Below are 16,612 nucleotides of genomic sequence, written 5' to 3' on the forward strand. Positions count from 1 at the left end.
ACCCCGTGTCGTGCAGATCTACCTGCCTCAGCCTGTGCTGTGTCCAGACTCGCTCTACAAGATCATGCTGAGCTGCTGGAGGAGGAACACAAAGGAACGGCCCTCCTTCCAGGAAATACACCGAGCCCTCCTGGAAATGCAGCCTTAAAAAGCAGGGGGCAATGTTTAAGACAGTGATTCCCAGACTGCTCATCTCTGGAGGAAATAGTGCACGACAAGAGTAGACCATGATTCAGACACAATCCAGGTTGTTTCAGTAGAGAAACAAGGCCTGTGGGAAACACCCGCTTCATGGACTTAAACTCTGCAAAGATGGACTACCAGAGACTTTTGGTGCGTGTCAGTTTGAGTTTAATTGGCTCAATCGAGATGTTTTATAGACGTACAGGTATTCTTAGAAAAATCTCTTTTGTTTTATAATACACCAACCCCAAAACACACACACACACACACAGATGTGATTAAGGTTTGGTTGTGACGTGTGTTGACGAAGCCAAAATTAAATGTAGCAAGTGACATTTGACACTTAAAAATGTATTTTAATTTTTTTATTTTAATATGAGTTCAGATTTCCCATAATGTTCCAGTGTTTTGATGACAAACTTTGTGCAACATTGTTGAAGAACTTTCTCGTGTTTTCTTTTGGAAGACTGCTTGAATGTAGAGGGGGAAACGTGCAGCCGACCGTCACTGTTAGACATTTAATTATATTCCAAGTGTTTCATCTCAGTTTCTCAACACATTTAGAATAACAAGGAAATATCGGTAACACTTTCTATGACGCCCATGTCTATAATGCATTATAATCATTAGGGTTGTAAGAAGATATCGTTACACATGAGTATCTCATATTATTAGCACTATCGATTTTTAATTAACTTCTTAAAAATCTGACGGCTGCTATTCAATCTTTCTGATGTTGTAGCGGACTCAGTTTTAAAGTTCTAGTAAAGGTACTGACTTCATATGAAACTAGAAAACCTAAAGAACCCATTGGTACCAACCATGTCATACTAGCTTGTCGAAAAGAATGCTAAATAATACGTAGTAAATTTTGGTGAGGAAAAACTATCATGGCCATTTTCAAAGGGGTCCCTTGACCTCTGACCTCAAGATATGTGAATGAAAATGGGTTCTATGGGTACCCACGAGTCTCCCCTTTACAGACATGCCCACATTATGATGATCACATGCAGTTTTTTTTAATGCAGTATAAATTAGTTATTTTTACCTATTCTAAAAATGGTGTATTTCTGGTGTGTTCTTTATACTATGACAGTTTTCCCAAAATTAAATTTTAAAAATTGCAATATATCACAATATATTGAATCGTTACCTCTGTATCAAGATACGTATCGTATCGCCACATTCTTGCCAATACCCAGGCTTACTATACATACTTATAAATATTCATAATGCTTTATAACAATAATCATAACCCATTATAAAGCACTTTATAATGACTTGTAAGGTCATAATACTTCAGAATTGTCACTCCCTGACATTTCTTTTTTAATTATAATGTGATTATAAGTTACTTTAAGGGGTCATTGTGTACTCTCAGTAAAGTGAAACAAATATCATTAAATCTATACAAGAACACTCAAAACATTGTCAAATGTTTCACTTTACTCAAAGCAAACAATGATCACTTATAGTAACTTATAATCACATTATAACAGTGATCATAAAATATTATAACCTATTACAACTATGGGAATTATAATACACTATGATCCTTGCAAAGAAATATTATGATTCTTGACCTTATAAGTCATTATAAAATGCTTTATGATATGTCATGATTATTGTTATAAAGCATTATGAATATGTATGAGTGCTTATAACTATAATTACACAGCACTATAAGCAGATTATAACGCATTATAAGAATGTTTATAATGCGTTATAGACATGGGCGTCATAGAAAGTCCTTCTCCCTGCAGTTTTCCGTCTGTGATTTGAACATGTTAATGTGTACATGTATTTTCAATAGATAAGTCTAAATCTCAAATAGCAATATTTTGTATTAATATTTATATGTTCATACGTGTTTGTTCTGTTTACGTTTTGTTGATATATTTGTGGATTAATATCCTCTTTAAGTTGTTTGGAGCATCATATTTGATATGATTCCGTAACTTTCACGCTCACATTTTGGATCTAAACACCAAAAGACTGCTTCAGAAGATTTGTTTTTGTTCCCCCCTCCAAACTGTTATTAGCTTGCATTGATCACAAACTGATATATCGCTCTCTGATAATCGATCGGATGTTGTAAGATGCTTATCAGGAATGCAGGCTGTGTTTTTGTGCTACGTCAGTTCAACAGTATGTGTTTACAGTCAGCAGCGTTGGGAAGACGTTGGAACAAGTTAATTCATTTATGGTTATAGTTCGTCTCAGTGGACAAAGAAAGTCGGGCTGAATGATACTGAAAAAATATCTAATTGTGATTATTTTGACTGATATTGCAATTCAGCCCAGTCGTGAAATAGTCATGAAGTTGAATTTTTTTATTTGTGTTCATAGACACGAATTTCACATTTTTTTCATGATGGTCAGAACGAAATCAATTCTTATATAATCCACGTAATTGTGAACCGGGAAGTATAAAGAGCAGCGAACGCCACATAGGGAGGTGGTTGGGGTCCGAACGTCAGAGATTTTCAACAGATATAAACAAAACATTAATTTTGGACCGCCACAATTTTTAGAATGATTAATTCACAATCATTATAGTTTTTTTTTCAGGAAAAAACATACTTTTATTCAGCACCTTTCTAAAAGCTCGCCAAGGAGGTATTATTTTTAGGTTTGTCAAAGTTAACACGATAACGCGCAAATTCATTTCAACGCCACTAATTTCTTTAACGTATCAACGCAACTTGGGATTTTTAGGGTTTTGCTAGAATGAAGATACTGGTATCATATGAAACTAGAAAAGATAAGAGTAATAAATACTTGACAAATCTCCCTTTAAGGTTCATTTTGAACAGATAACAATTGTGCGATTAATTTGCGATTAATCCCGATAATCATGGACTATCATGTGATTAATCGCGATTAAATATTTTAATCAATTGACAGCCCTAATTTATTTATTTTTTAAATATTCGTCAACATTAAAATGTCACCAATAAGACCTTTAACAGATATTGTGCCTCCTGCGTTTTGAAAATTGCGATATTGCGATTTTGATAAAATTGTGATTAAATGTTCAGCCTTAAAAGAAAGTTTTTAAAATGGGAAATGTAGAAGAAATGGGAATATTCAGCCAGAATAATGTGTTTGATTGGAACAATATTTATATTAGCTCATGAAAACGAACACAGCTAATGACTCATCTACACGTTTTAGTCATCAGTTTGTTTCTTTCTTTTATTGATGTACAGTATGCTGGTTTCTTTCCTCTTCTTTTCTAGCATATAACTCTAATAACTTGAACTTCATACTGCACACCACCTGTTTATCAGCCACTTCAGCTGTATTTACAGGCTCTGTCCTCTTATCAGAGGCCTTTGTCCCCTTCACCTCCTTCATATCTGTCCTCATGCATGCTATTTTCAACTTTTATGTGGAAGTTCATCCTTATCTCTCTGTGTTTTGCAATCCAGGCAAAAGATTTTGTACAAGTAAGTCACAATTTTGGAGACATATTTGGGTATCTGTGATTCATTTACAATCCTCTCAGTGTTATAAATGAAGTGGGAGCACCCTGACGGATTCGTTTTATTACATATTTGTACTCAAATGTTTGTTTTTTCTGTGAGAATGTTTTTTTTATAAACTGTAAACAAATGTTGTACATTGATGGACGAAATACAAATAAATTGTAAACAGGGGAATCCTCTCTCTGTTTGAGAGCTCTTCCTTTATTCACAAGTATCTGACACCGTGTGGGCGGTGCTTGACGCTGAGCCGACTGGTACCCGGCTCTCATTGGCTGAGAGCTGCTGGGGTGTCCAATCACAATGTGGAGGCGGAGAAGAGGATATGACTTCACATCATGGATGCTTTACATTAGGGTGGAAAACACTCCTTGATCCAGACACAGAACTTGTTGCTCTGAAAGAACATTTTGCTGTAAATTTTGTGTTTTCTGATTGCAGTTTTGTTTCCAGTGTGGACCAGGAAACATGAATAAGGTGGTTCTGGTGACGGGAGCAAACAGGTAGTGGCAGTTTTTATTTTTTATTTTTTTATTATAAACCTCAAGTCTGGCATGTGAAGTGTAATGGAGACCTTTCTTCAAGGTCTTTTTACTTCATTTTGAGCTTATTTTATTTATGTATGTGGCTTTTTGAAATCTCCTTGTCAAGAGGCCCAAGTGTCTATCATTTTATCAAATACAAATTTATTCAACACTTTAATGCAACTTGCGATTTTTAAGGTTGTAGTGGACTCGGTTTTAAAGCTAGAGTGAAGATACTGTTATGGCCGTTTTCAAAGGGGTCCCTTGACCTCTGACCTCAAGATATGTGAATGAAAATGGGTTCTATGGGTAGGGGAGAGTGGGGTAAAATGAGCCAGTGGGTAAGTTGACCCACCCCCTCTATCTTGGCAACTGTGATTATGTTTTGTCATGTGACCATAAATTCAGGAAGTACCCATCATTTCTATCTTGCTGTGATGGAGTTAAGCACATGGGAGAAGTAGTAAGTACTTTTTTACACCAAAAACAGTTTTTTCCCATCAAAGTACATTTTCTGCATGTCAGGAATAATGAATGTTTGGTCAAAGCAAACTTATCCAGGTCTAAAAAAATATATTATACACGTTGGTGATTTACTAAGGTATAACACCATGTGAATCCCTTCGTTAAAGATTAGCCTGAATTGCTAAACTGGGCCATTTTTTCCAAAATGGTAGCTATGGGGCAAAGTGAGCCAAAGGTTATGGGGTAAGTTGAGCCACTGGCTCACTAATATTCTACTATTATTCCGAGCCACTGGCTCAACTTACCCCACCATAAATTAACCAAATTAATTCTCTGATGTATAAAATGGTATTACTGTTGAGTGTTACACAACTTGGTTTGATTTTTTTATGTGTTAACCTTTATAGAAGAGGGAGATAAAGGAAGTTAAAACAGTTGGTTATAGTGGAACAGCAGAGGCAAAGAGGGTCCTCACAGAGGAGGTAGAGAAGGAGCTTGCAGACCATATCAAGAAGCTTGCTGAACAGTTCCACGGCCTTACTCCAAAGAAATGCTGTGAACTGGCATTGGAATTGGCAGAAAGAACAACCTTCCTGTCCCCAACAACTGGAAAGAGCAGGGTTTAGCAGGTAGGCCTAGGTCAAACCAAAGACCAAGACGAAAATCACAGCGTACAGCAGTTCTGAGGAGAGTGTGATGCCATCCCATTTGATGACACTTCTGAACATGAGAGTTCTAATGATGAGAGAAGTGAATCAGACATCTCAGATCTGTCAGTTGGTGACTTTGTCATAGTAAACTTTGTATCCAAAGGCAGAAGCTACGAAGTGAGTGCAAGATTTCTCAGAAGAATCCAGGGGAACACTTGACGTGAGAAGCCCACCTTTGTATTCAAGGAAAAGGATGAGGCATCTTTTCCACTGAGTGATGTGCTGAAGGAGCTACCTCAACCTCAAAAGGCTGGAGGAACTGCAAGGAGGGAGCAACAGTTCATATTTCCCTGCAACCTTGACGACTGGAATATTGTCGAATATTGAATGATATTTTGATTGTTCAATGGTCTTGAAACTCACAGGTGGTTTGTTCTCACAAGTTCATAACTGTGAAACTGTTTGTTAACACACTTATGCTGAGGTTTAAACTTAAAAACTCAGATGTTCAGTTTACCCCACGATGGCTCAACTTACCCACTGACTCGGATCAACTTACCCCTTACCTGGGGCAAGTTGAGCCACAGGAGCACTTTTTTTGGGAAGGTCATTTTTTCCAGACAGCTTTGTGATGGATGCATGCTGATCATTTCATTTGATAGGAGAGATCCTGAATTTAAGGTTCAAGTTTTCATTCTGCTTCTGTCTCATTTTTCCTAACCTCGAGGACAGCATAAGTAAAAATTGTCTCATCTTACCCCACTCTCCCCTATGTGAAATCATCTTGTCAGTAATGTAATCAAAGTAAACTGTACATAATTAGGGCTGTCAAAGTTAACGCGATAATAATGCAGATTTGTTTTAACACCACTAATTTCTTTAACACTTTAACGCAACTTGCAATTTTTAAGGTTGTAGTGGACTCGGTTTTAAAGCTAGAGTGAAGATACTGTTATGGCCGTTTTCAGAGGGGTCCCTTGACCTCTGACCTCAAGATATATGAATGAAAATGGGTTCTATGGGTACCCACGAGTCTCTCCTTTACAGACAGTCAAGTCAGCACACTGACACACTGACAGCTGTTGTTGCCTGTTGGGCTGCAGTTTGCCATGTTATGATTTGAGCATATTATTTTATGCTAAATGCAGTACCTGTGAGGGTTTCTGGACAATATTTGTCATTGTTTTGTGTTGTTAATTGATTTCCAATAATAAATATATACATACATTTGCATAAAGCAAACATATTTTTCCACTCCCATGTTGATAAGAGTATTAAATACTTGACAAATCTCCCTTTTTAAGGTACATTTTGAACAGATAAAAATGTGTGATTAATTTGCGATTAATCGCGATTAAATATTCTAATCGAATGACAGCCCTAATATTAATACTTTGCATTGTACGTTGTCTCCCTGCAGTGGCATCGGCCTGGTGCTGTGTGAGCGTCTCCTCTCGCAGGACACCGAGGGTCTCCAGCTGTGTCTGGCCTGCAGGAACATGCAGCGAGCTCAGGCCGCTCGCTCCGCCCTCCTCGCCTCTCACCCCACCGCACAGGTGGCCCTTCTGCAGATGGACACCAGCAGCATCTCCTCCGTCCTCACTGCTGCACAGGAGGTCAAACTCAGGTGGGAGGATAGACTCACAACAGCAGCCAAATGCACATTCACATGCAGACTAGTGGTGCAACGGTTCAACAAGCCCACGGTTTGGTTTGTATTACGTTTTTTGGGTCACGGTTTCGGTTCGGTTCGGTTTGTTTTGCACATTATCCATCCATCCGGCAGCAGGCTTAGCAGGGAATTCCAGACAGCCCTCTACCCAGCAACCATTTTCCAGCTCTCCTTGGGGGACCCCGAGGCGTTCCCAGGCCAGACAAGATATATAATCTCTCCAGCGTGTTCTGGGTCTACCCCGGGGCCTCTTACCAGATAGACGTGCCTGGAAAACCTCTAAAGGGAGGCGTCCAGGAGGCATCCTGATCAGATCCCTAAACCTCCTCAGCTGGCCCCTTTCGACGCGAAGGAGCAGCGGCTCTACTCCGAGCTCCCTCCGGATGTCTGAGTTCTTCAATCAGGTTAAGCCCAGACACCCTACGAAGGAAGCTCATTTTGGCCGCTTGTATCTGCGATCTCATTCTTTCGGTCAGCACTCAAAGCTCATGACTGTAGGTGAGGGTTGGAACGTAGATGGACCGGTAAATCGAGAGCTTTGCCTTCTGGACATCCGCACATTAGGGAGAAGAAAAAGAACCATTTCCAATGTGTTTGAACTCCAAAATATATGAATAGATTGTCTGATAGTAATGAATGATATTTCTTTATTATATGAAGCCATAACACTGACTTTATACATGAAATAAGGCAGACTAGTTAATGGTCAAGTAGGCCTATGTTCAGATAATTACCTCCTCTATGTCTCTGGCATCTCATCAAATAATTAGCAGGCCTGTATTTAATAGCGGTTCAACAATCCCTCCCTTCAGCAATCCCTCGCAATAAAAACGCCCCTGTAGACATGGACCTTATTACACACCAGGTGATGTTGTAGACACTGTGCTTTATAAGTGTTAACAGAAGTGTGTGACTGTGATTGTCTACTGCAGATATAACCGGTTGGACTACGTCTACCTGAACGCAGGCATCATGCCAAACCCACAGTTTGATGTTAAAGCCTTTTTCAAAGGCCTCTTCTCCAGGTACTTTTACTTCAGAAGCTACATCATATTACTGAGCTGCATCGGTGGCTTTTTATACTTTGACATGTCCAGCCTATATATCCTTTATAAAATGACTTATTTCAAAAAATCTATTTCCCATGTTGCCTCTCTAGAGCTCAGGTTTCTATAATGTCTTTTTTGCAGTCGTATCATCGCCATGTTTGCCACTGGTGAGGGGATTCTGACGCAGAAGGACGGCGTCACCTCTGACGGCCTGCAACAAGTTTTCACGACCAACCTCTTCGGTCACTTCCTACTAGTGAGTAAGAATTATATCACTGCAGAAACGCACAATCTTACCATGTATATTTGTCTAATTACTAGTCACAATATCTCATATTGACACAATCGCCTGTCAAGTAACATTTCAGTGAGATATATGCAGGCTCCCTTCGAGACACGACCCTGTGACAGCCACAGATCGTATTTTCTTGTCAGAGCATTGGATTTATTGATTGCTGTCGGGACGTAATGAGAATTTCAAATAAGATAACAACAAATGTTTCTAAAATCTTTACCAACCCTACCTTTAAGTGAAAAAAATACTACTTTTGATGATTACAGGCTTATTATGACCCACAATGCTGCCTAATACTAGTGAAATATAACTCAAAATGAGTTTCCCGACCTAATTTCAAGCTCTTTTTTTTATCTTGAGGCCTAAGAAAATCTTGCCAAAGTAATTTTCACTTGTTCCATTGACAGAAAAACACCTCATTGTTATTTTTACTCATTTATTTTTTTTCCCAAAGGTTTGATCCACACAGAATCTAATACAAAACCATGTTTCCTTCAGTTTTCTGCAGGGACAGTGTAATTCTTGTCAGCCGTTTCCCCCTTGATGGAATAAATATAGGTGATACTGGATCTGTCCGTCACTGTAACTGAGCAACAATGCTCATTAAAAATTAACTACTGTCCCAGGAATAAGGTCACAGCGGACAGTATTCTGCTTGCTGTTGCGTTTGCAGATGACATGTATTAAGTTGCCGTCACAGAGAAACCTTCTCAAAGTATAAATCCATCTTTGCTGCTGTATTTACACGTAGTTTAGAGAGGAAAACATTTTGGGAATTGGCAGGAATTTAACTTTGCTGATTAGTTTAAGGAATCTGAAAGGACTTTAGTGGCATCTACATGGAAATAGATGCCATTATTGTTGCTGCTTAAAATATCTACAGGATATTTTAACCAGGTAGTGTTTTTATTATTTTTATTTAAAGAGGACCTATGATGCTTTTTCCCTTTTCCTTTAGTGTGTTATATACTTTTTTGTGCATGTAAAAGGTCTGCAAAGTTACAAAGTCCACGCCATAGGGAGTTACTCTCCCCCACAGAAACGCTGCTCCTGAAACGCCTCGCTCCCGCCTTTTCTTGCGTAATGTGGTGATATCACCAAGTAATACATTTGCCTAATGCCTGCCTAGCGGCTAATTTGGCACGCCCATGTTTTAGTAGAAATCCAAAAAACAAGTATGAACCTGAAAATAAGCATGATAGGTCCTCTATAAGCTTTATTTATACAGGTAATCTCATTGAGACATGGAGTCTTACCTTCAAGGACATTAAAACAGACACAGAATAGAACACTAATCATAAACGTGATATGTGCAAAAGGGCCAAAGTGATGCTTTAAAACTATGAACAAGAACAAGAGCAGACCAGAAGTTATTTTCCAGAGTTCTTAAAGCAGTTTAAAATCCTTTTGGGGGAATCGTACTAGACAGTTCCTGCTGTGGTATGGTCCAGGTTGAAGGGATGGGAAGAGTGGTGAAGCCCTTGGAGCGTACAGTAGGATATGGCAGCACTGTTTACATGACATGTAAGTGGATAAAATGAGTGGACAGCAGACCAAGGATGGATTTAGTAATGAAGTTACACCAGTGCAAAGCTCTGCGCATGGATAATGATCCGACATATAGATGTGCAACACTTCCTGAGGGCTTGGTTAGCGTAGATGTTGCAATAGCATCAGTTATATCAGAACTGGGGAGTGTTTCTTCATTGGAAAAAAGAGCAAATAACGGCAGTGAAGGAGTTGTTTTCGCCTTCAGTTAGTTTCGCTTTTGTTAGTTTGAATGACAGATGGTTCATCCAATCACCTGCCAAGTATTTTTTTAAAGTACCTGCACCTTTTTTAAACAGTTTCCAGGGACGGCCTCTCAGATGGTTAAACAAACCATCTGACAGGGTCAGGTAAGAATACAGGTATATTCAGACAGACAGTGTGAGAAAAATAATGTTTTTTGAACGTTAAAACATGTAAACATGTTTTAGTAGAAACCCAAAATACAAGTATGAACCTGGACATGAGCATGATATGTCCCCTGAGCCTTAAGATGTTATTGTGATGCTGTGTTATTCTCCTGTGTCGTGGCCCAGATCAGAGAGCTGGAACCGGTTCTGTGCCACGCAGGCCGGACGTCCCAGCTCATCTGGACCTCCTCCAGTAACGCTCACCGCTCAGCTTTCAACGTTGAAGACGTGCAGCACCAGAGAGGCACCCAACCTTACAGCTCCTCCAAGTACGCCTCCGACCTGCTCAGTCTGGCGCTCAACACCCGCTACAACAAACAGGTCGGCTCTCACGCTCACAAACATGCTGTATATCAACCAGGCCTGCATGATGTTGATAACTGTGATCCTTTGTGCTCTCAGGGTTTGTACTCATCTGTCACTTGTCCTGGTTTTGTGATGACCAATCTGACCTACGGTATCCTGCCCTCCTTCCCAGACTTCCTCTGGACCCTCCTTATGCCCGTCTTTTGGTTTGTGAGTGCCACTCTGATGATACAAATTATTGAGACACACAACTGGAATTAATATTATCTGTCTTTCTTGATCTCAGATACGAATGTTCACCAATACTTTCACCCTGACCCCTTATAACGGAGCTGAAGCCCTGGTGGGTTAAAACACATTTTTCTAATAAACAGTATGGTACAAATTCACTCATGAATGCTGCTCTTTCTTGCAGTTCTGGCTATTTAAGCAAAAGCCTGAATCACTGGACCCTCAAGCCAAGTACCACAGCTTGACATCTGGGCTGGGCAACAACTACACACAGCTGCGTAAGGTACAGAGAGGAAGACTAAATTCAGTTCTTATAAAATAGAATAATCCATGAAGCAAGTTTTGTTTCTTCACCAAATATCCACTGCTGCCATTATAGATTATAATTCTTACAGTCTTTAATGCACATTTTTATATTATAATTTACAGTCTTTAATGCACATTTTTATATTATACTTTACAATCTTTAAAACACATTTTTGCACATTTTTAGATTATAATTTACAATCTTTAATGCACATTTTAGATTATAATTTACAATCTTTAATGCACATTTTAGATTATAATTTACAATCTTTAATGCACATTTTTTGCACATTTTTAGATTATAATTTACAGTCTTTAATGCACATTTTTAGATTATAATTTACAGTCTTTAATGCACATTTTTAGATACAAATTTACAATCTTTAATGCACATTTTTAGATACAAATTTATGGTCTTTAATGCACATTTTTGCAAAAAATAATTATTATAATTTACAGTCTTTAATGTGCTTTTTGCACATTTTTAGATTATAATTTACAGTATTTAATGCAAAATAATTTAATATGTGCATATCATCTGTCACTTTATGTACATATTGTAATATGTACATACTGTAAAAATAAATCCTACTCACTGTACATACAGTATTTAGACATCTACACATGTACATGCTTTACATAATCATCTAGTCCAGTATATCCATCTGGTATTTATTTCTTTGCACTATTTGTATTGTTACAACTTCCGAACACTTGACTTGTTTATAGACATTTTATTGTTATTTTTGTATTCTTTTACTATGTTATTTATATTCTGTGTAAGTACATTGAGAGAGCTGCATAAAAAACAAATCAACAAAAAGTCAAATCTCTTGCATGTATATACGAAATAAACCTGATTTCTTATTCTGTTCCGCTTTGCAGATGGACATCGATTTGGAAACATCAGACATGTTGTATGAGAAATTACTGCAACTAGAAAGTGAAGTGAGAAAGAAACTGAAGGAAAAACAAAAAAGTTCACAGTATAGTCCTGCAGGACCTGGATCACCTTGATGCGGATCACACCGGTCTGGGATGGAGAGTATTGTGTTCCTGTCTGGCAGCGTGCACACCCAAAAATAACTGTGTCCTCTGTCTGACACAGCAACAACCAAGCCTGAATTCACAACACAAATAAACAAGTTACAGAGACTCTATAAGCATGAAATGAAATGTCTGTTATAGGACAAAGAATTGTGATGGTTTGGGGGAAAGTAAACACTAATAAAACTGAGCATTTCCTGTTAATCCCACTTCTTTTCAGTCCACCAAAGTATGATATTATTATGAGGAGAACATGCAGACATGGATGCACTGTTAAGAATTTCCCAGTAAAATAACAGTAAAGAACTGGCAGCAGGGTTGCCTTTATGTTACTGTAAAATTAACATTATTATACTGTTGAAGAAATTTACAGCTTTGTACTGTCAATGAAAAATACAGTTTGAACTGTTTTTTTTTTTATTAATTTCACAGTATTTTACAGTTAATTTACTGTTTAAAGATACATTATATAGCTGTTTTTCACCTTTCTTTTACATTATCTTACTGATTTGTTTTAATGCACTAATTAGGTTGTATTTTTTACATACATTTTAATAAACATTATGTTTTGCCTATTTGAATAGACTTAGCAGGTTACAGACATAGGAATAGTGACACTAAATACAATTGAAGGCACTTGTTAGGAAAAATGCTATAATAGACTTGCTGACACTTTTCCCAAAATGTCTGTCTATAGCTGCACTACAACCACAGAATGCAAACCAGAACAACATGTGAGTGAAGAACAGAGCTAATTCACTGATTTTACAATCATGTACAATGTACAAGCCTCACATGTGCAGATCAGGTCCCAGAATTCAAGAAATACTGCATGAAACTGTTACTGATGATACTTTAGACAGTTGATCAGCAGTAAAGTGCTGTTTTTTTTAAGAATCCATTATAGTTCGGTTAAAAAACGGCCTATGAGCGTAATTTAAAGGGGACATATTATAAAAAAGTGAGATTTTCATGTTTTTTTTATTATAAAGCAGGCTTAAGTCCTATATAAATACTGTGAAAGTATCGAAACACTCAATCCACAGGGAAATACACACAGCCCGTATTCAGAAACTCTGCATTTGAAACAAGCTGTCAGGATTTCTGTCCATTTGTGATGTCACAAATATACAATATTTAGACCCTTTATGCAGTTTTAAACATAAACATTCTAAATGTGTCCCAGTTTATTCCTGGTTGCAGTGTATGTGAATGACATCATCTGACAGGAAGTACACATGGACCCAAGCTGTTGCCTAGCAACGCAATTCCGTCGAAATGCGCTAAAACAGAGCGTTTCAGACAGAGGGTAAATACAGGCATATTCAGGCTGACAGTATGAGGAAAATAAAGTTTTTTTTTAACATTACAGCATGTAAACATGTTCTAGTGGAAACACAAAATACAAGTATGAACCTGAAAATGAGCATAATATGGGACCTTTAACAGGTTTTCTTTTGTATTAACAGTAAAGCACTGTTTTTAGCATAACAGGTTAATACTGTTGAAATCCTGCTGTAAATTAACAGCAATTGTTTACAGTGTGGTTAGGTCACCAACTTGTCCCATGATGATCCTCTCTGCAGAACGCAGTGCAGTCTGACAGCAGACTGTCAGTATCAAAATAAGTTTATTCCACCTACAGTTTGACTTTTTATAATGGTCACCTATACTGTAAATAACGTTTAAGGAGAGAGGTGAGGTGGCAACAACAACAACAACAGTCACTTATTCTCTGCTTGTCTCTCTCGGTGCTGATGTGGTCCAACCCACCGGATGATGATGATGATGATGATGATGATGATGATGAAATCATACTGGGATGTTTGCTGAAATTGATTGGATGTGGCACCACAGCCCCACCAAGAAAAACTTCCACCAGCTGCCACTGATGATGATGATGATAATGATGATGATGGTGATCAAGATGATGGTGATCAAAATCAAGATGATGATGATGATGATGATGATGATGATGAGGGTGATGATGATGAGGATGAGGGTGATGATGATGAGGATGATGAGATGATGATGATGCTGATGCTGATGCTGATGATGATGATCAAGATGATGATGATGATGATGATGATGATGATGATGATGCTGATGCTGATGCTGATGATGATGATCAAGATGATGATGATGATCAAGATGATGATGATGATGATGATGATGATGATGATGTAGATGAGTAAAGTAGAAGTACCTCAAAATTGTATTTAAGTACTTAGTTCCATTCCACCACTGAGAGGTTAGGTCACCAACGTGTCATCCTGTGTGCTCCAGGAGGGACTGTGTCCAGTGTGGTTGTTAATCCCATGATGATCCTCTCTGCAGAACGCAGTGCAGTCTGACAGCAGACTGTCAGTATCATCCATGAAGTTCACATAGGTGTTCTGTGTGAGCGCCTCTGCTGCGGTGTGTTGCGGTGCAGCCGGTAGACGCGCTCCGCAGGCGCACCTGAGCTCTGGAGGATTTGGAGCACAAACCCAGAAGTCGTCTCCGTGATCCGCTGCTTGTTTCCCCATCCCTGTTTCACACTCCTCTTCTTCCCCATCTTCCTCTGCTCCGCTCAGTTTCGGGTTGCAGAAAGCCCACACCATCCCGCAGAAATAGATGAAGAAGGTTCCCATGACCATCCCCATGAGCGCATAGGACTCGATCATGGCTTTGGTGACTGGAGAGGTCATCGTGGAGACGAGCAGGAGGAAGAATAATAATAACAGGCTGAGTTGCCAAAGTGTGTTCAGGAGGGACCGTCAGACTGACTGTCATCATCATCATCATCATCCGGTGGGTTGGACCTCTTCAGCACCGAGAGAGACAAGCAGACAATAAGTGACTGCTGTTGTTGCCACCTCACCTCTCTCCTTAAACTTACAGTATATAATTACTAACATATAATTCACAACTTATACTTTATTTATTTATTTATTTATCTATTTTTTTATTTTTTTGTTTGGTTGCTATCGGATTTAATTAATGTATATGTATAAATGTAATTGTTTATGAAATTAATTCTGCTTCTTTAATGGTGCAGTAATATTGTTATAGGGATGGGGGGGGGGGGATATAATTTGTTTATACAATTATTTATTGGATTTTGTACAGAATACCAATAAAAAGACTTTGAGCAAAAAAAAAACTTACAGTATAAGTGACCATTATAAAAAGTCAAACTGTAGGTGGAATAAACTTATTTTTTTGTTATTAAACAAAATGAACATTGCAGTAAAACCTCCAGGCACTCCTATTATTAAACATATAATTAAACCCCTCAATTAACTGATATTAATATTTGAGGATAAAACTTGATCCAAATGGCAAATAAAGTGTGGAGAAGTGTATTCAGAATCAGAAATACTTTATTGATCCCTGGGGGGAGATAAGGACATTACAGTTGCTCTAAAAAGATTAAAGAAATAGAAGAAAATAGAAAATGAAGAAGTATGTTAAATTTAAATTATGTACACAGTAATACAATATATATGTAGAGAAATATAAATAAATAATAAAAATTAGAAATATAAGAAAGATGTCATACATACAATATATAACCACAGTTTAAATAGTAAGTACATTTTTAAAAATGCTGAGAAGTGGGATCTACTAAGTGTGTTGAATATAAATGCAAGAATAGTATAAATAATAAATAATATATAAGAATATTTCTTGAAATGTAAAGTATAATTGCACTGTTCATGACAGAGTACTGCACAGCTGAATTATTGCACAGTTTAATCAGTAGCCTCATAGTAAGAAAGTCATATTTGCATTGTTAATTGATTATTAATCCAATATTGTGCAGTATATATATATGTATATATATCATATATATACATACAGTATATATAATATATATAGATGTATCACCTGATACATCTATATATCACCTGATATATTGATGTTTTTATTCTTCTTTGCCCCAAAAGAGGAATTAAATGATTCATTACTGAAAAGACACGACTTTATAGGAGGGTTAATTAATTAAAACTTCCATTTAGTCCAGTGGTTCCCAAACCTTTTGTAGATAAAAATATTTTCAAGGCCACCCTCCAGGTTAGTGCAGAACCATGCATCATTAATATTTACCTTTTTTACCCCCTTTTATAACTCTGGGCCCCCCTTAGGGATCCCGCCCCCCAGTTTGGGAACCACTGATTTAGTCGATGTCCCCACGGTGTTGCATGACAGAGGAGAATACTGTTGGAACCATGTCCCCCCCAAAATACCCTTCGTTTTCCAGTTCAGAAAAGCATATACTGTAAGTGACAGCAGATCGTGGGGCATGCTGCAGTCACTTAAAACACTAATGTACTTTTTTGAGGTTACCCTGTTTATGTTTGATTGTCTCTACTGGGTGGAAATAACTAATTAGGAGTGGAAATTAGTAAACTGTATAGGACCCATCTTTGCAACAGACCTTAAGTGCAAATGT

General features: G+C 37.9%; 2 protein-coding genes across 4 annotated transcripts in view; both read left to right on the forward strand.

Moving 5' to 3' along the window:
* Nucleotides 1-3,848, forward strand: part of ddr2a (discoidin domain receptor tyrosine kinase 2a) — a 54,910-nt gene extending 51,062 nt beyond the window's left edge. For all 3 annotated transcript variants that reach the window (XM_074635873.1, XM_074635875.1, XM_074635874.1), the window contains one exon: nt 17-3,848. In XM_074635873.1, coding sequence (XP_074491974.1) covers nt 17-148 — 132 coding nt within the window. In that variant the 3' untranslated portion in view covers nt 149-3,848. The remainder of the gene's footprint in view (nt 1-16) is intronic.
* Nucleotides 3,849-4,012: 164 nt separating this feature from the next.
* Nucleotides 4,013-12,378, forward strand: hsd17b7 (hydroxysteroid (17-beta) dehydrogenase 7). Its single transcript, XM_074635890.1, has 9 exons — nt 4,013-4,174; nt 6,731-6,937; nt 7,915-8,007; nt 8,173-8,287; nt 10,411-10,605; nt 10,687-10,800; nt 10,877-10,933; nt 11,006-11,104; nt 12,013-12,378. Exons 1-9 carry the CDS (start codon nt 4,140-4,142, stop codon nt 12,142-12,144), a joined length of 1,047 nt encoding a protein of 348 aa, XP_074491991.1. The 5' UTR covers nt 4,013-4,139; the 3' UTR covers nt 12,145-12,378.
* The last annotated feature ends 4,234 nt before the right edge of the window (nt 12,379-16,612 follow it).

The sequence above is a fragment of the Sebastes fasciatus genome, chromosome 5 (genome assembly GCF_043250625.1).
Source record: "Sebastes fasciatus isolate fSebFas1 chromosome 5, fSebFas1.pri, whole genome shotgun sequence".
Lineage (NCBI taxonomy): Eukaryota > Metazoa > Chordata > Actinopteri > Perciformes > Sebastidae > Sebastes > Sebastes fasciatus.

What these genes read in the sequence shown, in the direction of transcription:
- hsd17b7 (XM_074635890.1), top strand. Translation starts at nt 4,140, where the DNA reads ATGAATAAGGTGGTTCTGGTGACGGGAGCAAACAG. An exon ending in TTCAAAGGCCTCTTCTCCAG is followed by an intron (nt 8,008 to 8,172) that starts GTACTTTTACTT and finishes TCTTTTTTGCAG; the next exon opens with TCGTATCATCGCCATGTTTG. An exon ending in TTATGCCCGTCTTTTGGTTT is followed by an intron (nt 10,801 to 10,876) that starts GTGAGTGCCACT and finishes TCTTGATCTCAG; the next exon opens with ATACGAATGTTCACCAATAC.